General features: G+C 34.8%; 1 protein-coding gene and 1 pseudogene across 15 annotated transcripts in view; one reads left to right on the forward strand and one right to left on the reverse strand.

Annotated features, from left to right (window-relative positions):
• The window catches only part of MTMR3 (myotubularin related protein 3), a 116,661-nt gene that overhangs the window by 46,901 nt on the left and 42,350 nt on the right, over window positions 1–27,410 (forward strand). For 12 of the 15 annotated variants that reach the window (XR_003046606.1, XR_003046607.1, XM_025047506.1 and 9 more), the window contains 4 exons: window positions 7,549–7,598; window positions 17,835–17,919; window positions 25,668–25,757; window positions 26,157–26,273. Coding sequence is in view for 13 of the 15 variants with exons in the window: in XM_025047506.1 (XP_024903274.1) it covers window positions 17,917–17,919; window positions 25,668–25,757; window positions 26,157–26,273 (210 nt within the window). In the remaining 2 variants the exon portion in view is untranslated. Of the gene's footprint in view, window positions 1–2,893; window positions 2,958–7,548; window positions 7,599–17,834; window positions 17,920–25,667; window positions 25,758–26,156; window positions 26,274–27,410 lie in introns of all 15 variants that reach the window. The other 3 variants (XM_025047503.1, XM_015591080.2, XM_015591098.2) reach the window with 2 other exon arrangements.
• Window positions 15,005–15,123, reverse strand: LOC112481009 (annotated as a pseudogene).

Consider the following 27,410-nt stretch of genomic DNA (forward strand, 5'->3'; position numbering starts at 1 on the left):
TCTTTCAGACATTAGTGCCTTTGACAGACTATTTCCATGTTGGAAAATACAAGAAATATATGAGTGGCTCAGATTGACCTTGGAGGTGTGATATTATTCTCAATAGTTATGTTCACATGCTTACTGGAAACTTGGTAATTCCAGTTACTTGTTTGTGTGGATTTTTTTCATGCTGAATTGAATAGTACTTAAGTTTTTGATGTATAAAAATATACTTAGAATACTCCATAGTGTGTGTAGGTTTGTATTAGGCTGTGTTTGAGAAGTTTTTCTTGTTTTAGAGAATATTTTATCAAAATTTTAATGTGTTTAGTATGAATATAAGTAATTTAGACAGTGTGTTTTTTTAAAAAGCCTTCCCCTCCTGGTTAATGGGTTAAGGAAAATTATAGCTTAAGAACTTTTAAAATTCAAGGTTTGGTTTTTGTCTTCAGTGTGAACCCATTACTACTAGTCTGAGTTTTTCTGACTTGTTAATTTAAGTGCATTTATTTAAAAACAAAAAAGGAAAAATAAGCTATTAAGTTATTTCTTAACAACCCTGATTTAACAGTACTTTTACCTTCTTTTTCTTAAGTAAAGCATATTGATGAATTCTACTTTTTGCCTTTAGCTGAAAAGTTCTTCTCTTCCTGTATATGTTTAGTTGGCAGTCACGTGTCCCTCTGTTTACGAGAGATAAATGTTACTAGTTTAAAAGGGTGGGTCTTTTTCTGGGGATCTGTTGAATTGTATGATTTTAAAAGGATTCTTAAGAAGATCGTGTTCTGGTCAAGACAGTTTCTGGGCTTTTGGCTATTTAATAATTGAGGAGAACTGCTTCGAAAGAGCAGGTATTTGAGCTCACCATTTAAAACAGAGCCCACATTGTGTGGTTACTGGAGGTTATTTGGGTTTTTATTAGCTTATTTAAAAAAAAATATGACTAGCCCTCTACCTAATTGCCAGTATATAAATTTAAACTAGGCCAGTAGAAGAGTGGATTCTTTTCGTTGCACATAGCCTCTATTTGAATATTGTCTCTCTCCTCTGAATGTACCTCTTGGCTAGCGGGAGTGGACAGTTTTTAATTATGATAACAGTAGTTAAAAAGTCAGATATGTTTCTTCATTATTAAGTTGTATGCTTAAAGGGTGAATTTGCATTTTCATTCAGCTTTCTGGAGAGGGGAACATTAACATTACTTATATAATATTAATATACTAGTAAGAAATATGCAGGTTAGCTAGGTTTGGGATACTGATAGCTATTTTTTGAGTGTAGTTTACTTTCAGTTTTTTCCTAGAATTGCTGTTGAACATCTCCGAGTACCTAGGCAAAACTGGAAAACGTTATGCTCATTTATACATGGGCATACTCTCCCTTCCCTCCTTGCTTCCTCCTATGGGGTGCGGGTGTGGGGTGGGCGTGGGGGTGGGGAAGCAAAGTTATTTCTTTCCTCTTCACCATAGGTTAACTGAGAGCAAGTAGCAGGACGTTATTAATACGTGTGCAGGAATTTGCCTTCTGTTAATTTCTCAAAGATAGACCTTGGAACTAGTTAAAGAAACAAAAGTCTGGAAGCATTTTCCTGACACTAGAGTTAGTCTTTCTGATCTTTCTTCAGCATTATAAATATTGAACTATCTCTGGCACTTTGATTAAATACTCTTACTTGGCTTTTAATTCAATTAATTTTTAGTGATTTGAATGCCTGGATTTTCTGTCATCTTAACAACTGAGACTTAAGTATTTCTTTTGTTTTCTGTTAAATTATAGGTTTTCTTTTTTCCTTAAGAGATAGGAAACATTTCTTCATTTAAGATGATGAACCTAAATACTGTCTTACAAAATTAGATTTAAAATTCTTAATTTCAGTAGTAAAATGATACCTTGTGATTTTTCATGGAAGTCTTGGGGTCAGAAAATAAAATTACAAGTTATTTGTAGAAATTCCTTACAATCCTATTAACGATTTAATATACCTGAGTTAGTAGTATGAAGTGAATGTGTTCTGTATAGGAAACTTTATATTCTGATTATAAAGAGCAAGTCAGAACATAAAGTTTTTACATTTGTTCCCTTAAAATTATTTAATATTTACCCTTTTTAGTAGATTTTATGTGATTTTTGGTTTTACTCTTTTCTGGTTACCATCAAAAATGTCTTCACCAAGACATCATGTATGATTTATGCTTCACCCACTTCCTATCCATTGTATAAAGATTAAGTTTAAAAGGAGAAATCCTTGTAAGAAATTAAGTGATTTTAAAAGGTACACATTAAATTTGCTGAAGTTGCTTTGATCACAGTTAATCTTTTCTGAGAACATGATTAGGGCTTCCTTTTGCTTCCTTGAGATGTGAAGTGCAACCAATTCTTAATATCTAAAAATGCTAGAGCACAATTACAGTGTTTTGCTTTTGACTTCTCACAGTTTGGGGCCCATATTTAGAAAAACAGCTGTCAGTAATCAGCTACTTAAATGAAGACAAATGATCTTAAGTATTGATCACTAACTATTTGAAATTCTATTGCAGAGCCTCCTTTGAGAATGTATTCAGAACTTCTCTCACATTAAAAAAAATCTCTTCCTCCCTCCCTGCTACCCTTCCCCACACACACAGAATGACCCACACTCTGTACCACTAATGTAGTTACAGAATTATACAAGATTGATCTTTGGCCATTAATTGAAATAGAGCTTTTACTTATTATAGCGAACATTATCATAAGTGTTACTGGTTCAAGAGACTTATTACCAGCAAAAGACATTTTGATACAGAAATGTGATTATAAAATGGAGTTCAACTGATGGTTTTTAACAACTTACTGGATTTTGTTTTCTAGCAGAAGATGGTTGATTTTTGCTTAGGAAATGATAATATTTTAGCTGTTTATCTGTGCCCTGCAGCTGGTAGAGGAATACATCTGGATCTCTGAAAACTCACAGACTTTATTTGGTGTTTCCAAAAGAGGTAGGAAAGACATGTAGATTTTTTTTTAATCAACTTGTTTTGAGATCTTACTGAGTCAGTTCACTGCCTTGATTTTATGTTTACTGTTCTTTTTATCTTTTTCAAAGCATGGTCCTAATAAGTAGGGGGAAAAAGTCACATGAAGGGCGCATTCAGCCCTCTGAGAATATTAGAGTTGACACTAGAATTGCAGCTACGTAAGAGTAGGCACTTTGTTTTGTTCACTGCTGCATCCCCAGTGCCTAGAATAGCGCTTGTCACTCCAAAATATTTGTCAAATAAATGAGTCTCCTCCACAATGAACTTATCTTGATGGATGAATGCAGCCATGCTTTTTGAATTCTCTCTGTTTCTATTTTGATTTATAGTTGACTTCAACAGCAAAGGTTTTAGAAAACCTGAGGTTTGGGCTCTTGTTCAGGGCATAAGACCAAGCCATAGTAGTTTTATTCAGCTGATAAACGCTTGGGTTTTGGTTAACGCTAGTGATTAAATCATCTTCCCGCCATGGAATTAATCCTATCCAACATGCCGCAGAACCCTGGTTTGGGAAAGTCATATCACCCCTCAGATACCTGAAAAGTTACTATGCATATATGAGAAAACACTAAGAAGCTGAAAAACTCACCCAAAGTAGTGACAGTTGTAAAGCTACTTCTTAAAATTTAACACCTGAATTATTTTATATTACCTCAGCACTCAAGTTTGCTGTCAATGTTTCTTAATATGTAGTGCATGCGTAAGAAAAGCCATTTCTTTTGTATACAGTGAAAATAAAATATTCTTTTAGTTATTTAGTGTTGCTTTCTTAAAGTTTTGAACTCTTAATTATTTTGCATTTGAAAGTGAGACAAGACTATGTAAAAAATATTCCATTGTTCTTTTGAAGTTAAAATGTACCCTAGCCAAAAAAGTGCTACTTTAGCCGTCCCCCCCACCCCATACACACCATTTTAGGAGGCCTGGCTTGAGTCTCTTAGTTTTTCCTTGTGAATTTGTTCAATCTGATTAGTTTTTGTAGTTTGAGTTCTTTTATTATAGAAATGGTCCAGATTGGCATGCCTCTTTGTTGAAGCTGATGTGGTAGGTGGCGTACAGATGATCACAAACTATGCCATGTACGCGTCTATTTCTTCTTGGCTTTCCCAAGGCCTCCATGCCCTTCCTCGTAGTCATTACCTCATTTTCGAGAAAGGGACTTGTTAAGTTCCCCTCTCTAATGCAGCTACACAGTGGTATCCTGTATTACAGTATTTAATATCAAGTGTACTGATTTTTTTACTCTCTTTACTTTAGGATTTTCTCTTAAAATAGATAAAATCCTATCCATAGTATATGTGATTGTAAAAATTTTACCTCTTACTTCAGGTAACTTCAGAAAGATTTATTTTTTGCCCTCCATGGAGATGGAACTTAAGGGCGACTATTGTTAACTACTGACCCACCCCACTGCCCTGGCTGTCCGTTAGTGCTTAATGTGTTTAAGAGTCCCTTGTAATTAAATACTTTAAATTGCTTAGATTTAACATAACCACTTTACAGTCTGCCTCTTCAAATATATTAATGTTCAGGGTCACCCAAACATAACTGCTCTTACTTTCTGAGGAATACGTGACTTGTATTATGGGATACTTGCTGGTGTCATGAGATGGTCGCTTGTGGCACCAGAGAGCTTCTTACAGACTCCCTTCTACATGGCCTTTACCTTGCAAATAGTCCTAACACATGAGCAGTTTAAAATTTTTGTTGGCAACGTTTCACAATGACATACTTGTTGTCTGCCAGCATTGAAGCAGACCTGCCTGAACCTTTTTTTTTGAATATGCCTGTTGTTTGGTCTATCTCTTGGAGCTTTATTTTACACCTGTGGAAACTTCACACAAACACTTCTGTATGAATGAATTTGTCATATCTCTGACAGAATAAATTATCAAGTAATTTCTAAAAACATATCAGATGAATCTTATAGTAGATAGAGTGATTTTCTTGAATTAAGTCTAGCACCACCAGTTCATTTTTACCTTAGACCTGATTTGTTTCCTGAATATAATCCCATTTTCCCCCTAATTACATGTTGGACATAAAACTACTTGGAACATACCTTTAAAGCCAGCATATCATAGCTGGCATTGCTTCTTTGGAAGCTGCACTTCATTTCTTAATGATACCATCCTTTTACTACTCACACAGGCCTTAAAATTTTGTAGTTATCTTTGACAACTTGTCCTGCTTTTTTTTTTTTTTTGTCTATTACTAATCAGTTACCAAGTTCAGACAGTTAATGATTTCACTTACTTTGGTGTCTTTCTCTGCATTTTCACTGCTGTTGAGATATTGGGCCCTTAGCAATTTATATCTGAACTGCTAGTCTAGGAACATCCTAAGTGACTTTCCCTCTCCAGACAATCCTACTTGCTGCCTTCTACTGTTTAACACCACCACTTGCATATTATTATTCCCCTGTTCATAAAGCTTTTGGTTTCCCACCACTGAATGAAATCTAGACTTCTTAGCTTGGCATTCAAAGTCCACAGTGTGTCCTGCCTTTCTACTCTTTGAATACTCTCAATATTGTGACGTAGTCTTTATTTCTCAAAATGTTTTTTTTCTTCCCACCATGGTATTAATAGCCATCTTCTCTTGAATTACTCTCATTCCTTCATTCTCTTTTCTTAAATCCCGCCTAATCTGTAAGATCCACTTGAAATTTTCCATCGTCTGTGAAGCCTCCCTGGGCTGCCCTGCCTCTGAATTCTGAGCAACACATGTCATTGGACAGTTAACCTTGTAGTACTCTGATACTTACTGAGTTACAATGAGCTATGTCACATCATTTTTTGTATGTGTAGTAGTCCCCTCTTACCCACAGTTTCAGTTATCTCTGATCTCAGTTACCCAGGGTCAGCCACAGTCTGAAAATATTAAATGGAAAATTCTAGAAATAAATTCATAAATTTTATATTGCATGCCAATCTGAGCATGATGAAATCTCGAACTGTCTGCTCTGTCCTGTCCAGGATGCGAATCATCTCTTTGTCCAGCGTATCCATCCTGTATATGTTACCTGCCCCTTAGTCACTTAGTAGCCACCTCGGTTATCAGATTGACTATTGTGGTATCACAGTGCTTGTGTTTAAGTAACGCTTATTTTACTTAATAATGGCACCAAAGCAAAAGAGTAATGGTGCTGGCAATTTGGATATGCCAAAGAGATGCCAAAGAGAAACTGGAGGGTACTTCTTTTAAGTGAAAAGGTGTGTATGTTTTGGGAAAAAAACAGTATATATAGGGTTAGGTCTTATCCACACTTTTAAATCCTGTGGGGCTCTTGTATCCTCAGATAACAGGGACTACTGTAATTCTTTCTAAGTGGAATGTGCCTTAATATACTATTTTATGTGGGTGTTTTTTTTAACAGCTAAGGACAGAGATCCAGCATCTGTTCTTTTAAACAAACATTTCTTTATTATTCTAAAGTAAAATTTATAGGTAATATAATGTACCTACAGACATAAGTTTTGAAAGCCGATAATAACCTCACTATACAGAGGAAAAATAAAAGGAAAGAGAATTATAATATGTATTTCAGTTTTTAGGTACTCAGCAAAAATTATACTCTAGCAAATCCCCCAACTTTCCTGCTGTTCTTTGTTCAACACTTAAGACCAGTCTTGATACTTAATATGGTTTGTATCTGAAGTTGCAAATTATGAAGGCTTTATTTCCTTTCCAGTGTAGTGTGTAGTTAATAGGCATGAGTTATAAAATTTAAATTAAAAGTTACTGGGAGCCAAAACTACTTGTAAATGGTTAGAATACTTTATTATTGCATGGTTTGCCTTCCTTTTATGGAAAAAAGTAAGTTTCTGGAGGTTATGGGAATAATGTGCTGTGCTGACTTAACTTCCTTAATTTTAGGATTTCGGTATTTTGTACAGTCTTGTTCACATATGTGACTTCATGTCATGTAAACAGTTGACCCAAAAGGATGAATAGTCTGCAGATATTGAGAGGGATCTTTACAGAGGAGTCAGGTTGATTAGATCTTTTATTTCTGTAAAATTAAAAGATGAGATTGTTGCCTAGTTATGAGAAGAATTCTTTTGTTTAGACGATAACACTCCCCACTCCCGATTTTTTGCTTACACATAAAAGATCCCTTGGTAGAAGCCAGTTATGTTTACAAAACAACTACCGGGTCTAAGCCTAGATCTCATGTAATCTTAGTTTTTTAAAGTACTTGCTCCTGTGTTGGCAAAGGTTTACCTGAGAAGCCACCAGAATGATGCTTTTACTAATTCAGAAAAACTTAATAAGCATTATCTGTATCTTCCTGGAAAGTTCTGTCTGTATAGTTCTGTAGTTTCTAGAGGCATGCTAAAGGCTGACTGGGTTAGTTAAACCTTTTGTGTAGTTAATATAAACATTCTAAAATCTGTGGTTGATGAAATAGTCCGTATTGTAACAATTTAAAAAATAATCTAGTATCCTGACATTCTGACTTGTAGAAAAAAGTCTGGGGAGATCTAAATGGCTTAATTTGATTCTTAGAATATTTGTCATTGTAAAACTACTGGTTTTTCTTTTGCAGATTTTCTTGTGAAACCTAGTAGAAAAAATTCTTGGAACAAACTTCATTTGGTAAGTTTGTTTCCCCTTATCCCCAACTCTCTCTGCTGTTTTGAGGCAGCCAGAACTAATTTACAGATTAATTTTGATGATGTGTTTGTCCATGTCCTTGTACACAATTAGATGAGCTCTTATATTTTTATTTTAATGTTAAATCTTTAAATATGGTGTTTTTTCATTAGGACTCAAAATTACCTTTTCCATATTTAACTGTGCCATAATACAATATACTGTGCCTGGAAATTTATATTTAAGATTGAGATTTAATGAGTTGTAATCTTATCCTTTGTTAAAAATAGTCCTTAACAATGTGGAGATCTTTTAAATTGAAACTTGATTCTTGTTTGAATTTTCTTTAATTGTTGTATATGAAAACCAAGGCCTCATTACTATACTTAGTGGTACTAATGTGATATTTAACTAGAAAACAAGTTCTAAAAAATTTTTAATTCTGTCCTCAGTGTGGATATTAATCCCGGTCCTGTCCTTTTCATAGACCTGTGTGTATCTGTTACTACCTAAGTCTTTATTACGGCCTCTCGTTTCTGCCATCTGTTATTTAGGGAATTATAATCTAATATTATTGAAAAGAGAAGTTGTTGCCTCGGTGGTGTTTTTAGCTCCAAATCATTCCTTCCTTCAGAACCTTTAGCATGGCATTTTAGGCTCTTCACAAATGGGTTTTAAACACATCTGCAACTAGTCACCTGTTTTCCCATATACCTACAGCACCTTTTGCTGTAGCCACACTGGCCTACTTACTGTCCTTAACATACTCTTCAGTGTGCCTTTTTTTTTAGAGGGGTCTCATTCTTCAACTATGCAGTTCCTATTCCCTCTTTTTCTCAGTAGCTCACAATTGTGCTAGTTCAACTATTAAAAACTGGAGTGTTCCACAAAGCTTTACTTGAGTACCTGGATCGGAATAATTTCTTTGTCTTTTACATCACCATGGAATTATATTCCTGTATCTGTTATCAAACACTGCTTATTTGTCACCCCACAGGATTGTGAACACTTTGAAGGCAAGAACTGCCCTCTTACTTGAATTTCAATTCACATAAACATTTCCTAAGTCCTGGGATACCAGTGTCTTGTCACTATAATTTCATTTTAATTAGGACTGTTTTCTTTTTTGTAAGAATAAGGGAGAAAAATAGATTCTGTGGTTCTAATAGGGATTAGTTATAATCTTGTCGATTGAAGGTATCATTTTTTTCTATCTTTCTGTATAGTGAAGTATTTATATAGTATATATAATCTGTGTCTTTGTAGTCCAGGTTGCTCAGTATCTCACTTGGTTGAGTTATTGTTTACAAGTGTAAATTTTAGTTATTAAGTAAGAAATTGGGTAATCTCTCCTTAAGGAAGTATCTGAAAGATGAGATACCATGTTCAGTAGGAAAATTAAATGATGATATGCTTTGGTAAAAGTTTCTCAGAAGTCACATCCATGAGTGGTACTGACGTTGGAGCCCAGAGAAGCCTGCAGATCTGAGCTGTCAAATCTCATACATATATTAAGAAAAGATAAATCATTTAACTCTGATGGTTAGAATAAGAATCTTGTCCTTCATTTGGCCCCATGGGTCACACATTAGATTTTTAGAGAAGTAAATGTAATCCTAATGTATTACTTGTTTCTGCAGTATTTAATTTGTACATGGCCATAATAATATAAATGTTTATGGATTTTTAACTTTAGAATCATTACTAATTTTAGATAAGGCATCTAAGACTTATATTTACAAAAATAGAATGAAAAGTGTTATCTTCTTATCTGAAGAAACATGGTCCAGGTACGGAGGGAAAGATGTGAGATTATTAAATTAATTTTGATGCCAGGAAACATATTATTTGAATTACTATAATATAGGTCCTAGATTAAAATAGACTAAAGAGATATGACAATTAGATCCAATATATGATTCTAGACTGGATCTTTTATAGAGGGAAAAAATCAAAAGGTATAATTGGGTCAGTTGACCAAATTGTAATATACAAAGTAGATTAAAGTACTACTCCATCAATGTTAAATTTCCTGAATTTGAAAACTAGTGCTGTGCTTATATAAGAGATTATTTTTGTTCTTAGGAAGTGTAATTGAAGTAATAAGGGGTAAAGAGGCATGGGGTATACAACCCTCTTTTAAATGGTTCAGAAAAACTAAGTAACTGTGTGCATATTTACATATGCTCACAAATATGTGTGTGTGTGTGTGTATAAAGAGGACAATGGTTAGAACTGTCCTATCTAAATTCTTTGTATGTAATGGAATATCGTACTTAATGAATGATTTAAAAAGTGCTTATTTCTATATTCCAGTAACTATACTAAGCACAATATATACATTATCTTTTAATCCTCACAACTCTTTGTTGCAGCTGTTATTCTTGTTTCACAGATGGAGAACAGGGGCTCAGAGAGGTAGCATTACTTGCCCGTAAGGTCATGTTATGGCTAAGGACTTATATCTCATCAGTCATGTATATGGCTAAGGAATTATATCTCATCGGCCCTCAGAGCCATTGTTCTACATCTTTGATTGTTTCCTAGATTGAGATTATTATCTTCACACTTTATCTTAGATTAAATGAAAACCTTCCATGCAATATTATTTTGAGTTTCTTTTTCAAAAACTTTTGTAGGAAAGTTTTTTTCCTAATTGCAAATGTAAAGTAATTCTAAAAGTATAAAAACCCATAGTCCTTACTACCACTTTGTTAACAGTCATTGTACCATTGTTCTGTACATGTAGAAACATACTTCATAATTAATACAAGTAAGTCATATGGGTACTTTTATTTTAACCTTTTAAATTACAGAACATTAAAACTTCTACCAAGTTAATAACTGTGTGTTGGTGAATTATTTTTCATAGAAGAAAAAGTATGTGTAGTCTTTGGCAATAATGATCTCATTCTCTTTTAAAAAGTGTGTTTCTTTTCACTTAGTAAATTTATTTTTACGAATCAGTGCTGCAGAAATAATGAATCATACAGAGATATAGGCAAAGATCATTATTACAGATTTTTCTTATTATAATAGAAAAGTGGAAATAACCTAAATGTCTCAGCAATTGAATGGTTAAGTTATGATATGGTAATATAATGGAATACTGAGGAAGGATTTGATACATTAACTAAAGAAAAAAGATGTGGAACAATGAATACAGTATGATCCTCCCTCTCAATTTTTTGGTAAATTTGCATACAAAGTGTTATAAATACAAAGAATTTTAAATTAATTAACAGGAGTTGTACTTACCTGTAGATGAAGGGCAGCAGAGAGTGAGAAAGGAACTTCTTGTTTAAAAAAAAAAAAAAACAGATTTATTAAGATATAATTCAGATAGTCTACATTTAACCCATTTAAATTATACAGTTCAATGGCAACTATCACCATGGTCAATTTTAGAACCTATTATCACTTCAAAAGAAACTCCATACCCTTTATCTGTCACCTCTCTTACCTTTTATCATCCCTAAGCAACCACTAATCCACTTTCTATAGATTTCCCTGTCCTGGACATTTCATATAATGGAATCATATGATACATGACCTTTTGTGAGTGGCTTCTTTTACTTAGCATAATGTGTTCAAGGTTCATACATATTAAAGCATATATCAGTATTTCATTCCTTTTTATGGCTTAATAACATTCCATTTCTGGATATATAACATTTTGTTTATCCATTTATTCATCAGTGGACATTTGGGTTATTTCCACCTTTTGATTATTTTGAATAATGCTATTATAAATGTGTGTACATGTGTTTGGATATATGTTTTCGTCTCTCTTGGGTAGCTAAATACATAGGAGTGGAATTGCTGGGTCCGATGGTAGTTCGATGTTTAATTGTTTGAGGAACTGCCAGACTATTTTCCAAGGAGGCTGCATGATTTCACATTCCCACCAGCAATGCATGAAGGCAGTTGTTTACTTTTTACACCTGTATTTTAGATTTTATTAGACTAACATTAATAACACAATTCTTCCTTTTGTGGTGATAGTATAATTATAACTCTAGGACCCAAGTTTTGCCAGCCAGTTGCTGAATATTTCTTAAGGATTGGTCATATCTGCCCTTTATAGTTCTATAAGGACCTTCAGCAGCTACTTAATTCATATTGGTTGCAGAGTTACTTATGATCTTGGCTTTTTCTTAACATCTTGGGCTTCTATAGAAAGTTTATCTTTCCTAAGATGCTTAAAGCAGCACCTCTTACTTTGAACTGTTTTTATGTTTTTATAACTGCCCTGGTGACCATAAATTCTTTAATCTTTGTTAGCCTCGACATTTAGGCCTTTACCTATTACTGTCAGTTATATTCCAGAATACCTTTCACATCCTTATTCCAAATCAAGCCACATTCCTCCTTCCTGTAATTCTCTCTGGATTCTATTTTTATTCTTTTTGTTCTTTGATCCAGTTATTACACAGTAACCAGAATGATCTTAAAATCAAATCATACCACTCTGCTGTTTAAAACCGGTTAGTGGCTCCCTATTGTACTTGGAATGTAGTTTATACTCCTTACTATTTACATGTTCCTTCTCTTGTACATTTCTTCACCTTTAAGTTGGACCACTCCTCTTTCTGACTCAGCACATTTTCTCTGTACTGGTTTCCTCCTTTTAATCCTTCAGAAATGCCAGTCTCTCCTTTGTCAAGTAGCACATGCTATTTGTTCACTGTACCAGAAGCTTGCCTTGCTTCACCTTATCTGAAGTTAGACTCCCATACCCCTGCCCTTCATCCCATCTCTGTATCAGCTTCTTGTTTATTTCATTCACCACATTTAGCCCAATTTGTGTCTGTCTTCCACACTGGAATATGCTCTTTTTAGTGCAGGAACAAGCACAGTGTCACATTGTCTGACACATACTAGGTTCTCAGGTAATTGTTGAATGACTGAAGTACAGCACACCATTTAGAGTTTGTATTTGGTGTAGAAATGGTAGTTGTCCTTTCTGAGTAACAACTATTTAAATTGAGTGAGACTTTTAATTCTAAGTGGCAAATCTTTGTCTTGGTATTTCTGTATTCATTAAAAAATTGGGCTTGACTAGGAAGATACCTAATGTGGATATGTCTGCTGATTAAGAATTAACTTTGAAAATGGAATTTGATTTCTAGTTCCATGTCACTGCAGGTGAGTACATTTCAGTTGGGATAGCGCTAACTCTGTGATGCCTGTGAGAGTTTTTCTTTAAATTTTGCTAAAAAAAAAAATAATTTCTTGAAAGACACATGCATAGGGATATGTTTACTGTACAAACCACTGTTTTTTTGACAGTTAAAACTTAAATTAGGTTTTCAGTAACTGGGGGTTTTGAGGTAGAAGAATTCCTGTTATTTTTAAGAAAAACTTTTATGTGAAAATTTCAAGTGTATAAAAGTAGAGAAAATAGTTTACTAAATTTGCATTAACTTATTGGGCTTTAAAAATTATCAACTTGTGGCTCTTTTTGTTTCATAGACACTTATTCTGCCTTCTCCTTGATACATCACTTCATCTGTTTGTATTTCAAATTTATACATAAAAGGAACTTAAAAACATAATCACCAAAAAAAAAAAACCCACCCTCATAAGCACAACAACATTGTCAATTATATAAAAATTAATAAGTTTCTTAATATCAAATATTTAATATCTGGTCAGATTTCCCTAAACGTCTTAATTTATTTTTATGCTTTCAATCAGGATCCAATAAGATCCATATATTGTAGTTGGTTGACATGTCACTTAAGTCTCTTTTAATCTGTAAGTTTCCCCTTCATCTCTCTCTTTTCTTGCAGTTTATTAAAGAATGTAGGCTATTTTCCTGTAGTTTTCCATATTTCATTAGCAGTTATAAAATGGTGATACCTATTTCTCTCTTTCCTCCTTTATGTATTAGGCAGTATACTCCCCTTATCAACTACCTGATTGTGCAGAGGTTCAGTTTATATAGGAAAAGCAGGATAAATACTAATTCTTTCCCCTTATTTTTAATAATTTTCAAAAATGGGAGGTTGATTATTTAGCATCTTCCAGTGGTGACCAGTGAGAGAGAGAGAATCATTATGACTTGTATTTAAATACATTGAAACTCAATCTGTTGCACATACTACTTTTGTTCAGATTATTCCATATTTGGTCACTGGGTCTGTTCAGGTTGGCTCCTGAGTCCTTTCAATATAACCTTAATAGTTTTCGATAATTTCCTTGCTTTCCAACTTAATAACGTGTTCCAGAATCAACCTGTACATTACCTGTTCTAGACTGGGAATTGGCTATTTCTCATTAGCACTGGCTGCTTCTGAGGTGGGAATTAGTCTTTATAGTCTAGATGATTAGAATGCTCATTGCTGTTGGATTGGTCTTATAACTTTTTGCAGTAAGATTAGTTTTAATATTTCATGGAAGACTTTGATTATAGTCATACTCTTCACCTTTTTACTGAGCTATATAAGTCATATCACATAAAACTCACCTCTTTAAAGTATGCATTTCAGGATTTTATTGTATGTCTATAATGTGCTAAATCACCACTATCTGATTCCAGAACATTTTCGTCATCCTGCAAAGATTCTCTGTACCCACGAACAGTCACCCCCTATTTCTTCCTCAGCCTAACTACTGACAACCAGTAATCTACTTTGTCTTTATGGATTTGCTTATTCTAGACATTTCATATAAATGGAATTGTATGGTATGTAGTCTTTTGTGCCTGGCTTCTTTCACTTAGTGTAATGTTTTTATAGTTCATCCACGTTGTGTCATGTATCAGTATTTTAGACCTTTTTATTGTTGAATAATATTCCATTGTGTGGATAATACCACATTTTGTTCAGTCATTTTATCAGGTGATGGATATTGGGTTGAACATTTGGGCTGTTTCTACTTTTTGGCTATGATGAATAATGGTGCTATGAACATTTGTTTGCAAGTTTTTGTGTGGATATATATTTTCTTTTCTCTTGGGTATATAACCTGGAGTGGAATTGATGGCTCATATGGTAACACCGTAAGTTTTTAAGGAACTGGCCAACTGTTTTCCAAAGAATTTGTACCATTTTCTGTTCTCACCAGCAATATGTGAGTGTTTCAAGTTCTCCACATTCAGCCTACGTTTTGGACGTTGATATCTTCATCACTGAAATTGCCTTTTGAGTTTTCTGTTTTGCAAAACATATCAAATTTACTTCTATTTGTCTGAAATATAGCAGTTGGAATGTGTTTGATACTATCATTAGAAACGCAATTCTAAAACAAATACCTCTTGCAAAACATTAGGACAGGTTTGTTTGTTTGTTTTTAAGATTCATCCAATAGGTGTTTCTTAGTAAAATTGAGTTCCATGACTTTTATCTATCTATCTGTCTGTTTGCCCTGTCTGTCTGTCTGTCTATCTATCTATTTATTTGTAGCGCCTACAGCTCCTGATATTCCAAGGTGGTCTCCCATCCAAGTACTAACCAGGTCCGACCCTGCTTAGCTTCTGAGGTCAGACGAGATTGGGCATGTTCAGAGTGGTATGGCTGTAGACGACTTTTATTTTTTAATTTTTTTTGTAGTTTTTTTAAAAATTATTTTTATTTAGTTTCAAGTATACAGTATATTGGTTAGACATCTATATGGTTCATAAAATAATCCCCCCAATTGCACCCTCCCTCCCCTGACCCTCTGCCTAGCCAATGTCTTAATGCTAACTGCATTCCCTATGCCGTGCTCCCCATCCTTGTGACCATCCATCAGCTACTAATTTGTGACTCCATTATATCTGGATTTGTGTTCTCTTCTCTCATATGGCTTCTGCTTCTTTGTTTTCCCATGGTGTCTGCCTTTCCCTGTCTGTTTCTACGTACTAAGAAAAGCTCCTAAGTCTCCCGGTCTTAGTGTGGATTTGTGAAGTAGGTGTCCAGTGGCACAGTCCTGAGAAGTGGTTCAGCTACAGGCTAAACTTAGCCCAAGCCTCTACCACTCCAGGGCCACCTGTTAAGATTCAGCCAGCAATCCACAGATACTGTGCTTATAGTTGCCTCAAAAGGCCACACCAAAAACCGAGGCTGCCTCCATTGTGAGTCTCAGCAAGGAGCACCTGACTCACTGAGGACACACCTGCATGTGGCTTTGGTGGGACTGCGAGTTGGGGGAGGCAGGGTTTCAGGGAATCCTCTGGGCGGAGTGACCTCTGTTATCTAGCCTGATGACATCATGCCTATAGTGGTTCTGTGTCCGTACCCTGGGCAGGGGGAGGGCTCAGCAGGGAACAATGGATGCCACCTGCACTTCTGTCCCCAGTGAGTCTCGCCTTGGCCCTCACTCCAGCAATGTCTCCCTGTAAGTCCCTGGTATCCCTTATGTGCAGCCGAATTGGCACTAGTATTCAGAGCGAGGAGGGTCCATCACCGCAAAAATCTGCTCGCAGATGCGGCCCCTTTAAGAGGCTTCTGCTGCTGCCACAGCCTCCGTCTCAACTAGCCGCTCGGGACTGGGCAGCCCTGCGTCCTCGCCCCGTCCTACCTTCTGCAGAGTGTTTTCTTGGACTTCTTTCTAATTGTATGGCTTGTTCCTCTAGATCCCAGATGATTTTTCCTTGCTGCTGCTCCTTGTTTCTATCACAACTTTGATTTGTGACAGAACAGAGCCTCTATCATCTACACCATTTTTTTTTCTCCCAGTTCCATGACTTTTAATTCACAGTTGTCTTCTTCAGATCTAGAATAGTGCCTGGAATATAATAGGTATTGAATAAATATTTATTGAAATGAATGAATAAAAGATAATTTTATGCCAATTGGTTCTTGAGCTAGGTCAATACACAGAGGTTTGTTTTGGGCTTGAAGGGTGGTAAGGATGATGATGCTGATTTGGTTTGTCACTGAACAACTTAGTTTTTCTAGTTCTTCCTCATCCTTCCAGCCTCTAAACAATGGAGTCCTTGGTCTTCTGTACTTGCTCCCAAATTAACTAGCTTTAATGCCTTCCACACATTTATGTCTCTCACATTCAAATTAATATCTCTAGCTTCCCTCTTCATTTCCAGACTTGTTTATTCAGTGTTCTACTTGGTATCTTTAATTGGATATCTAATAGGCATCTTAAATATGGCAAGTCTAAAACAGAACCTCTGATTACCTCTTCCCCCTTTCGTACCTCGCATAGAGTGGGGAATCCATTTTTTTTAATGGTCTTCCCTCATCGGTAAATGAGAATCCTTGCTTCTAGTTGCTGAGGCCAAAAAGTTTGACTTCTCTTTTTCTCTGACCTAATTCATTAGCTAAATCTTATATAATTTCAGGATCTCTCCAGAATCCAGCAATGTCCTACCATTTCTATCACTGCTACTTTGTAGTGATTATTGCCTATTGTCTTTATGCTTCCTCCTGCACTCCTAACACCACCCCCTGCCCACACCTCCCGCAAGCAGTCTAGCATATTCCCCAACCAGGGCCCTCTTTTAAAATAAGTCATTTCATGCCAGTTCTCTGCTCACAACTGCACAGGGTTCCACATGTTCTGGGCCCTGCTGCTTCATCGATGTCCTCTGTTCCCTCACACTGCTTTGAGAGAGCTTACTTTCGATATTGAATCCCAGACCCCCTAAAATATCCTGTATTCATGGAAGTTTAGCAAACTAGAAATGCTGGCTTTGCATAAAGTTAATCTTTTTTTTTAAGCAACTTAAAGATGAAGCTACTGTTCTTACTAACCTATCTTTGAGTTTCTGGTTGAGTGTTCTTCCTCCACCTTTTGTTTATTTTAAAAACCTGGTTAATGTATTAGTACTGTTTATGTGAATTTTCAGATAAGCATAGAATATTGAGGCAATAAGGCAATTTTTTTTCATATTTTGCTTAGTAAGCTGGTTTGGGTCCCATAGATAGGGAGAATCCTTTTTGAATTTATAGATAAAACATACTGTAATATTATAAAAATGTTTTTCTGCTTATAGGTTAATTATTGTTTTATTCTTTTCATCCAAGGTTTATAACATTTTTTATATTACTATCAACTTTAGGAATATGAGCCTTTGTTAACGTTTTTGCCCAAATAGGTTAGGACCAGGGCAATTTTCACAAAGGTATATGGAGTTTGGATTTGACCTGTGGGAACTGGCTGGGTAATAGCTCTTTCTTGGCTAACTCTGGTCGGGTGTTTGGGTCTGTGTATATGCAGTTTCTTTAATTAGGGTGTGGCCAAGTAGGGGGGAAATCGCCAATTTGTTCCTTTTTTCCTTTTCTTTTCTTTTTAAAGGTCCAGGCATAAAGGAAAGAAAAGCTTTGCCAGGCGTTGAAGAAGGGACAGGGATCTGTCCTCCTAATCTGGGCCTCCTGTCATGGTAAGTACAAGATAAATAACAAAAAACTTGGAATTGAACTCTGTCCCGACAATTAAGTGAACATTAATATGTTTATAGTTACCCATTTTTGTTCTAAGAAATTATTTCATCTTTCCTTTCCCAGAACTCTCTCCTTCTTTCCTTTCTTTTATCGTTTACTTAGTAGTAATAATTATAGAGTATTCTAGTATACTAGAGCAGTTTCATTTTATTAATTTTAGTTCCGTGAGTTAGATGTTGTCTCTTTGCAGTCAGATAGTAAATGAAGTCAAGACTAAAAGCTATGATTCTTGGACTCCAGTTTTTTTTTTTGTTGTTGTTGTTTCCTGGGAAGGATGCTGTAGCAAAAACTGTTTGTCTGAGAGACAGAGAATTACGATACGGTCATACACATATTCGTTATTAATTTACCTTTCTGGATAGAGACAATCCGCTGCATTCTTTGTTCAATTTAAGGAAGTATTTTTATCCTAGAGAAGGTGAAGCAGCTCTGCACACCCTGCCTACATCTTTGACTAAAAGCATCTTATGGACGTTTCAGTGACTTGTGGGCCATTCAGGGCTCAGGCTCGGCCCATGCAGAGAAGATGAAGCAATGAGCCAGCCACATTTTTATTAATCCTGAGAATATGTAAATAGCCCTTTAAGTCTTAAAAAAGAATGGTCCTCTGTAATATTGTCTTGCTTCTACCTTGTGATGTTTCCTAGATGCAAACCATTTCATGCTGGTGCACAAGGAAGGAATTGAAAAGGCCATGTTAATTTCAAGCTTCATTAGGGACATGGGTGGAAAATGGATTTCAAAATTGAAAACAAACTAAAACAGAAAAACTAGTTGTGCAGAAATGTCATATTAAAAGGAGGAGAAAGGTAACTCATCTCAAGCTGGGCCAATATTTTCTTCATTTATGGGCATAACAACTGTGTATCCTAGACCTAAACACTGATGAACTTTTAATGTTATGTCTCTAGACTATATTTTATTGGTTTTCCCACAGTTTTTAATGAATTGAAAAAATGTTTGCCTGATATTTATATGGTGTATATGCCAGTGCTAATGAATAGCAAATGATGAGCTTATGAAAGCAGCTATGTTGTGTACTGAGGGGTTGTTCTTCATTGTATACCACATAGCTAGCCCAGAAACAATGTGGTCCTCATCTTGGTGCTGCTGGAGTCTCTGTGGTGCCCTGTAGACAGTCCTCCTGGTGGGCTGGAAATGCTTCTTTGTGCAGTAGTTGGGGAGCAGTATGGCCATGTGTCTTCAAAGTTTTTTTTTCACAAGCTAGCATTATAACAGGTTTTTACAAGTACTCTTTTACGATTCTACCACCAAAACCCATGGTTGTATTCATTTCTAACTAGTCCAGTGTCCATATGTATATTTTATGTAGTTAGAGTTAAAGCATAATTGTTTCTATTTTACTAATTATTAAATGAATTAAACATTTTCCCATGTTGATTTATTGGTTCCTTATGTTCATTTCATTATACATAATATTTTGCAAGTTGTTGGACCATTGATTTAATTAATATTAATTAACATATTCTATTGTTTTAGCATTTAGGTTGTATGTCCTTAATTCTTACTTTTTGTGTAGAGAATTCAGGGGCACTGAGTTTCCTTCCCTCTCCCCTTTTAATGCTTACCTCTGTACCAATTTGAGTAACATCTTTTCTCATATTTCTAAAGGTCTTAAATGAGATTGAAACCTCTCTTTTTTGGGAGGTTAAGCATTAGGAAAATATGTTTTCATGGCCTGGTATGGAAAATCTCAAGCTATACAAAGGGAGAATGGTATAGTGATCTTATATATGTGTGTCAGTCAGCTACAGTAATCATCAGTTCATGACCACTTGTTTCTTCTAATTCTCCCACTCCCACCTCTTTGGATTATTTTGAAACAAATCTCAATCATTATAACATATGCATGAACTTTCAGGACTGTTGCCTGTAACCAATCAAAAGTATAACAAGGGAAATTGTATTTTTGATTGTCTTCAAATACTAGTCTTGCGAGTAGTGACTGGAATTAACAATGGTGCTGATAATTAACTTTCACTTTTACATTTTGCTAAGTGTTCCTACACATATTTCACTCTTAGGTGTAGGTAGAGTTTTTTATCCTGGGATGCTGTATTTGAATTTAGTTAATAGGTATTTTGAGTCATCTCTTCCCCATGTTCTTTAAATATATATCTTTAATGTTGACTTCCCCTCTCAGGTGTGGACTTATCTCTCTTACCTGCATAGGTCAGTCAATAGCAGAAACTTGTCTGGAACTGTGGTGACTGATCTTTTACAAGATTTTTGTAGGTGACTCCACTGACCTTACGGAGCTGGTGGAGACTTTAATAAGTGCCAGATACTACAATGCTGGTATTTCTCAGCAATACCAGGAAATCGACTTCATGGAATACATTCTCTCTAGTACTACTAAATTACTGTTTATAGCCTAGGAAGAATTTGTTTCCAGGCCTCTTATCAGGCTATCACTTGCCAGTTTTGTTCCCTTTGTCTCCTTCTAACTCCTTATTCTATCAGTCATCTCAAGTTTGGCCTCCATGTTTACCAATAAATTCAGAAACTGTAATTAATTACGTGATTAATTCAGTTTATGTTTAGCCAAGTAATGTTTTTTGAATCACTATTCTTCTAGAAAGTCAATGTGTAGTTTATGCTGTTAATTAAATCCTTGGGAATTAAATGCATTTTTACGTACAAGAGGGAAGAAAAATCAGTTCCTAATAAGCCTTACAGATAATATGAACTGAGACAATCTTTTAAAAAGAGCATTTATTTTATTTGACTATGAAAAATTATTATTTCATGCTCCTGTATTGCTGGTCTGATTTTCAGTTCTCTTATGTTGAAAATCATTCGTTCCATTTTTACTTTTTTAGTAGCTGCTGTGGTTATATACATTGATCTGGATTAGCACTCACATGAATGTGCCAGCAAGAATAAAATGGTGTATAGCATCTATAGTTTTCTTTTTTTAAGCCTGTTATATTATTATAGTTCTGTGTTATTTAAAGATCAGTGTTTTACTGGTCAAGGAGTCACTTAAATAATGGATACCTCTGTAAAGTGATCTTGAAAGAGAATAAAACTTTGGGCTTTATACATTTATGTGAGTTAAAAAGTTAAGGTGATGCTGAGAAGGCATGTTTACAGTGTCTTTTATGTAATTATTTTTAAAAGCTTTTCCTCACATTTTTTAGCATTTTCTACCTATCCCATGTTGGTTTATGAGAAAAACCTTCCTAAATTCAAGATTCCTCATATCTTTTCTCTTTAGTTCTAAATATAGTCAATGTTCTTTTAAGTCAAGAGCTATCTCTTAAGAATGGAAATAGAATTGGTTAAAAAGATAACACGTGTAGGAAAATGAGTTTCTTTCATATATGACTTATGTCCTGTATTATTACTTCACCTAATTATTGCCCTAAGAGGAAAAGAGTGGAAAGGGATGAAAAGAGAAAAATTCTATGATGTTCTAAATTACAGCAGCCTGAGAGTGAGAGAAAGAAATAGGAATAGTTATCTAGTTAATAGCTGTGGGCTAACTAACAAGACTGCTTACATTCCTGAATGTGAGTTGGAACTTTGAATCAACCTTCAGGCATCTGTTAGCTAGCTGACCACTAGATGCCACAACATCCTGCATATGCATGAACTTTCAGGACTGTTGCTTGTAACCAATCAAAAGTAGTAAATATTTCTTTACAGACAGTGCTCCTATCATAGAACTGCCTGGTTTCACTTTTTCCTCTCCGCCCCGCACCCCCGCCCCCGCCATTCGTAGCCAATATAAATTTTTTGAAAACAACCTACGTCTTTCTTCCCCAAAACAATGTATAAAAGCACCAGTCAACTCCAGGATGGTGGGCATATTGCCTCCTCCACCTAGTGCTGCTGCTGGTGGTTTAAACTTCATGCTCTAGGACTGGTTCTTTTCTGGCTAGTGTATTGAGCCAAATAAACCCTTTCTTTCACAAAAGCTTTCGGCTTTGAAAGATTTTTTGTGTTTGTTTAGCAGGCATGAAATGGAATAAATTGACATAAATCTTTTCTTCTTACAAGTTATTTAGATGCTTATAGGAGTGGAGCCATTTTATAAACCTTTTACACCCTAAGTAATTATATTTTTGGAGGCTCCAAGCAAGATCACATCAACCTTTCTAAAATCTGTTAACTTCATAAATGTTATTTTTGGTATAAGAAACAATATATTTTTATACTTTTGCTTTTAGAATTTATCAGCTATAATTTCTTGACAATCATGGTGAATACCTAGTGGTCCCAGGGAAGTGACACTATTATGATTTGTTTTCAAATATAACAAAAGTATTTAATAATAAAATTTTATAATTTTTGTAGCATTTCATGAACCATTTATAAAATTATTACAATTTTATTTGAAGCCACTAATTTCTTTCTACATTTTAAATATCAAACTTTTAAAAAGGTCCTTAGAAAGTTTGTGCCTCAACATAAAGTAACCCCTTAGAGGGGATGAAATAGGCCCATTCATCTGGTAGCAAAAATGCTGTTTTAATGAGTGGTAGATGGGTGAGTGATTGTTATTCAAGTCTCTGTGTGGCTCTACCTGTTACAGATTAGCAGTAGGAGAATGGTTTTAGAGAAAGCCTGACTTCAGATGATACAGCTTTAATCGGTATTTAATACTGGAGTATAATGGAGCAGCAGTACTCAAACTCTTTGGTCCGAGGACCTCTTTTTATAGTTTTAACTTATTGAGGACCCCAAAGAGCTTTTGTTTATATGGGATATTTCTGTCTTTATTTACTATATTAGAAATTGAAACTGAGAAATTTTTTAAATGTTTATAAATTCATTTAAAATAATTAACTAATTAAATATTAACAGAAATAAGATTTTTGATGAAAAGCATTTCCTCATTCAAAAATAATGTAAAGTGTCATCATTTTACATTTTTACAAATCTCTTTAATGTTTGGCTTAATAGATAGCCAGATTCTAGTATCTACTTTTGCATTCAATTTGTTACAGTGTATTATTTGAAATATATGAAGTAAATCTAGCCTCAAAGAAATATGAAATTAGAAAAAGGAAGTGTATTTTAATATTATTTAGATGATTATGTGTATACTACACCAAAATTTGATGTGTAATAGTTCTTTAAAGGTTAGAAAGATTAGTTGCAATATGGAATCTGAACCATATCAGTGAACTTTTTATATTCTGTTACATTAAAACCATAGGTTTGTCTTGTACTTTAAATGGGTCTTTTATTTATGCATGATTTTGTGATATCATGCATTGGTCATTTTGAAAATAATGGCTCATTGAATAATGCAGGTCTTCCAAATATAGACATATTTTTCTACATAACTTCTTTCAAAAGTCACATTTTAATATTACCACTGATCTCATTAGAAAAGTCTTAAGTATTGGGAAGCTGTGGAGTTCATGGTGGCAGATGACAGCTTTCTAAAATTTTAATTTTCACATAAAAGCTTTGTCATTGGCAACTAATAATGTCATTTGGAGAAAAGATCTGCCAAATGCTTAAATCTGAATTACTGTAGTTTTTCAGTTTTTCTTTCAATTAAAAATGGTATGTAAAGGGATGAAGAAGTACAGGTTGCTAGTTATAAAAACAGTCATGAAGATGTACAATACAGTATAGGGAATATAGTCAGTAATACTGTAATAAATGTATGTTGTCAGATGAGTACTATATCAGGATGATCACTTCAGAAGTTATATAAATGGCTAATCACTATGTTTTATATCTGAAGCTAATATAATATTGTATGTAAACTGTAATAGAAAAATAAAAAATTTTAATGGTACTTAATGAAAAAGTGGCTAGTTCAGCCTGTAGCTGAAACAGTTGTACAAATGCTTTACCTTGAAACAACCATAATACTTCAGTATGCAGCAAAATGTTTCATGTGTATTTCTGATACAAAAAAAAGACTTAAGGGTCAAGATTTAATAAAATTTATCATTTTTCCCTCTGCTTTATCAGGGACATTCTAAGTGAAATTGGCACCACTGCCTTGATTGTACTAAGGTGCTAGCAGTCTTACCCACTGTTAGTACAAATACAAATATAGTGAAAAAAGGCAAAGATTGTTTTAGTATTCTTGTGAAGGTGGTTTTACCTCAGAGAGCCCCTGAAAGCATCTTAGAATCTGTAGACCTCACTTGGAGGACCACTGTAGTAGGTATTGCAGTTTTATGATTATATTGCTATTGGATAAAAAGTGTTGTTTATAGGTAGAATTTTTCTTTCTTTCTTTGAGATTTAAAGAATTATTGCAATTTTGATAGATAACATATGCAGAAATGTCCACTAACTAGTGGTTATAATTTTTAGCATGATATCACTTAAGCATGATATGCCTTTTGCTCTTATGAAGTTTGCTGTGTAAATAGAGTGCATCATAATTTACACTTGGACTTTCTAATATATTACTTCTTTCCCTGTCTACCTATACCATAAAAATACATAATATAAAATATTGCTATTTTATACAAGTTAGTTCAGTTCATGTGCCATTTAGATTAGAATTTACTGCTGCTGCTTTTGAAATTGCCTTAATAGGAATTATTTTGTTACATAAGACATATTAAACTAGGGATAGTGGTTCACACATTTTCATTTTGAGAAATTCAGTTCTTAAGCTTCCATTAAAAACAAAATAAAACAAAACCTTACTTTAACGGAAATTTCACATATAACCAAAGTAGTAGACACAGTGATATAATTGATGCAGGACAGGGCAGATTTCCCAGAGTGAGGAGGAGACCAAGCCCTGCACCAAGAGGGTCCTTTGGTGGAGAGTGTATGGATGAGATGGACCCCAAATTCAGTTTGGATATCATTCTTTAGTTCCCATTTCCTTTGATATGAACATACAGTCAGGAATGAGAAAGGAAAGAGTATGTAGCTTGAAAGACCTGCAGGCTCCCAGCCTTTAATCCATAGATTCCCCGCCTTTAATCCATAGGTTCCCCATGGTTTTAGCCATAGGGAATGAATGACTTTATTTGTATAGGGCAGCCACTTAAAGACACTGTTGTTCTTGTTTCCCCTTCCACAGGTGTGGGGAAATAAGTTGTTAGTAATCCTAGTAGAACTCTTCCTTTGTTCTGAAGGTGTCATCCTGGTCTGGCTGCAGGAACCATCAGCATATTGCAGTCTCTGGATGTAGCTTGATTAACACTCCTCTCAACATTGTATTGAACCCCCATTTACCCAGTTTCATCAGTTATCGCTCATGGACAGTCCTATTTCATTTTTGCCCCATTCACATCCTCTTTACCTTTCCCTCTCCAATTATTTCGAAGCAAATTCCAGACATCACATCATTTCATTCTTAAATAATTCAGAATGTATCTTTCAGAAATAAGAATTAAAGTTACAAATTAAAGACAAAACAGAACCACTATATCTTGGTTTCTCTTATAAGTAATGTACTAACAACTTATTAGTACTTAGTATAAATGTTCTTATAACTTTTTCATTTTTTTTTCTTTTTGCATTGCTGTGTTCTCTGACTAAAGGCATTTAATATATTGGGTGGAAGACTTTTGGGGATGAATATTTCTTGAGTTTTCTGCCTGTTCACCTTGGTTACTGGACTCTCATTGTGCTTACACTATTAAACATGGCCAAAAAAAAAAAAAAAAAACCCAAATATGGATGACTAGGAGCTTTGAAATTATTTAAAGGTTTTGGGTTTTCCTAGGATGAAGAGACTCGACACAGTCTTGAGTGCATCCAAGCCAATCAGATCTTTCCCAGGAAGCAGCTGATCCGGGAGGATGAGAATCTTCAGGTAATCACAGGCCACTTTTGATTATAAAATAAGTATTTAGCAGGTTGATAATGTAGCAGAGCTAATGATTTGAAGTAATAGACTATATAACGTCTATGTTTTTTTCTAAACCATGCACATAAGTAGAAATGCAAGCTAGAAAACATCTCACTTAGACTTCTTTCCTGAGAATTCGCTGTTTGAGATGAATATGTCATTCCTTCATTAGTCTGTAATTTGAAAAACTAGGTGTATTTGAATTTTGTGGATATAAACCCATCCTCTTCAGGTCTCTTTACTACTTATACATTGTTTTAAGTTCGAGTGACAGAGGATTTATCATTTATTCACCTGACCTGTGTTTGAAGACTTTGCTTTACTGCTTCAGAACTCTGAAGGGTTTCTTCTTCCATTTTGAAGGTTCCTTTCCTTGAACTTCATGGAGAAAGCACAGAATATGTGGGCCGTGCTGAGGATGCCATCATTGCCCTTTCTAATTACAGACTTCACATCAAGTTTAAGGAGTCTCTTGTTAATGTAAGTGATTACCAACTGTTCTCCCACTAAAATAGATAGAGAAAGGGAAGTCAAAAAACTTGTTCATGGTCTCAAAGAAAGGAATATTATACAGGGTTGGGTGTGAAAACACTGTGTGCTCTGCTTTTCTGTTACTTTATTTAGCACCCAGGGGACAATAGGTTAGCAAGCATTTCTTACATCTGATTTAAAGTGATACACATAGTTGTCAGTAGAGGTGTCCATTGTTTTGTAACACTGAATGATTTGTGCCAAGTAATGCTGTATCATTAAGCTTTATAAAGGTGCAAAGGCTATATAGACTTTTATTCTTCAATCTTTAGTAGTTACTACTACCTCAGTTTAGAAAATTTCCTGGACTATAATATCAAATGATGAGATGTACTTTAAAACTCAGTGCAGACTGTCATCATAGGATGAAGTTAGTCTAATGGCTTCTTAGTGGTATAAGTATAGATGTTAAATACAGTGTATATTTGCATAATAGACTATTACTGAAGAAAAGGAAGGCTCTCAATTCTCAAGAGTGCATTTACCCTTTTCAGTTATGTGGATATTCTCAGTGCACTGGTTCTTCCAGTGCATTGCCATTATAAATAGCTTTCAGTTAATGTGCCTTTCACCACAAAGGCACAAAAGTTCATGTGCTTCCACTAAATGAATGCCTCTCCAGCATTGTGCTTTTCTGCACTTTGGTTCTAGCGCAGAGAAGTGTGTTATGACATCTTAAAAAAGCTCACAACTATACTTTCATTCAGATTGTGTGTTTTGGGATTCATTTGGGATTCTTTGAAATATGTCACTTTTAAGTTCATTTTATTCGGTGTCCAAATGTTACCCAACTCCTCCCTCACATTCTTTTCTTTGTCAGAAGACTCAAATGGCTGCCATTTTCTTTGTAGTCTGCTTTTATTATTTATTTAGTATTTATTATATTCTTTGTAGGTAAGCATTTATATCCAGGAGCCATGTGGCTTGAATTCCTTTTGGCTTCTGGATTTGAGCTATGATCATAGCTATTATGTTAGTTTTCTGTTCATCAGCTAAAAATACGCATCAGATTCATCGAGGAAAGAAGCATGTTGTGTTTTCATTCCATATAGCACTGTGTTCAGAAGGGTCCATTTGGAATTGGGT

This window comes from Pteropus alecto, unplaced genomic scaffold, assembly GCF_000325575.1.
Source record: "Pteropus alecto unplaced genomic scaffold, ASM32557v1 scaffold190, whole genome shotgun sequence".
In the NCBI taxonomy this organism is placed as follows: Eukaryota; Metazoa; Chordata; class Mammalia; order Chiroptera; family Pteropodidae; genus Pteropus; species Pteropus alecto.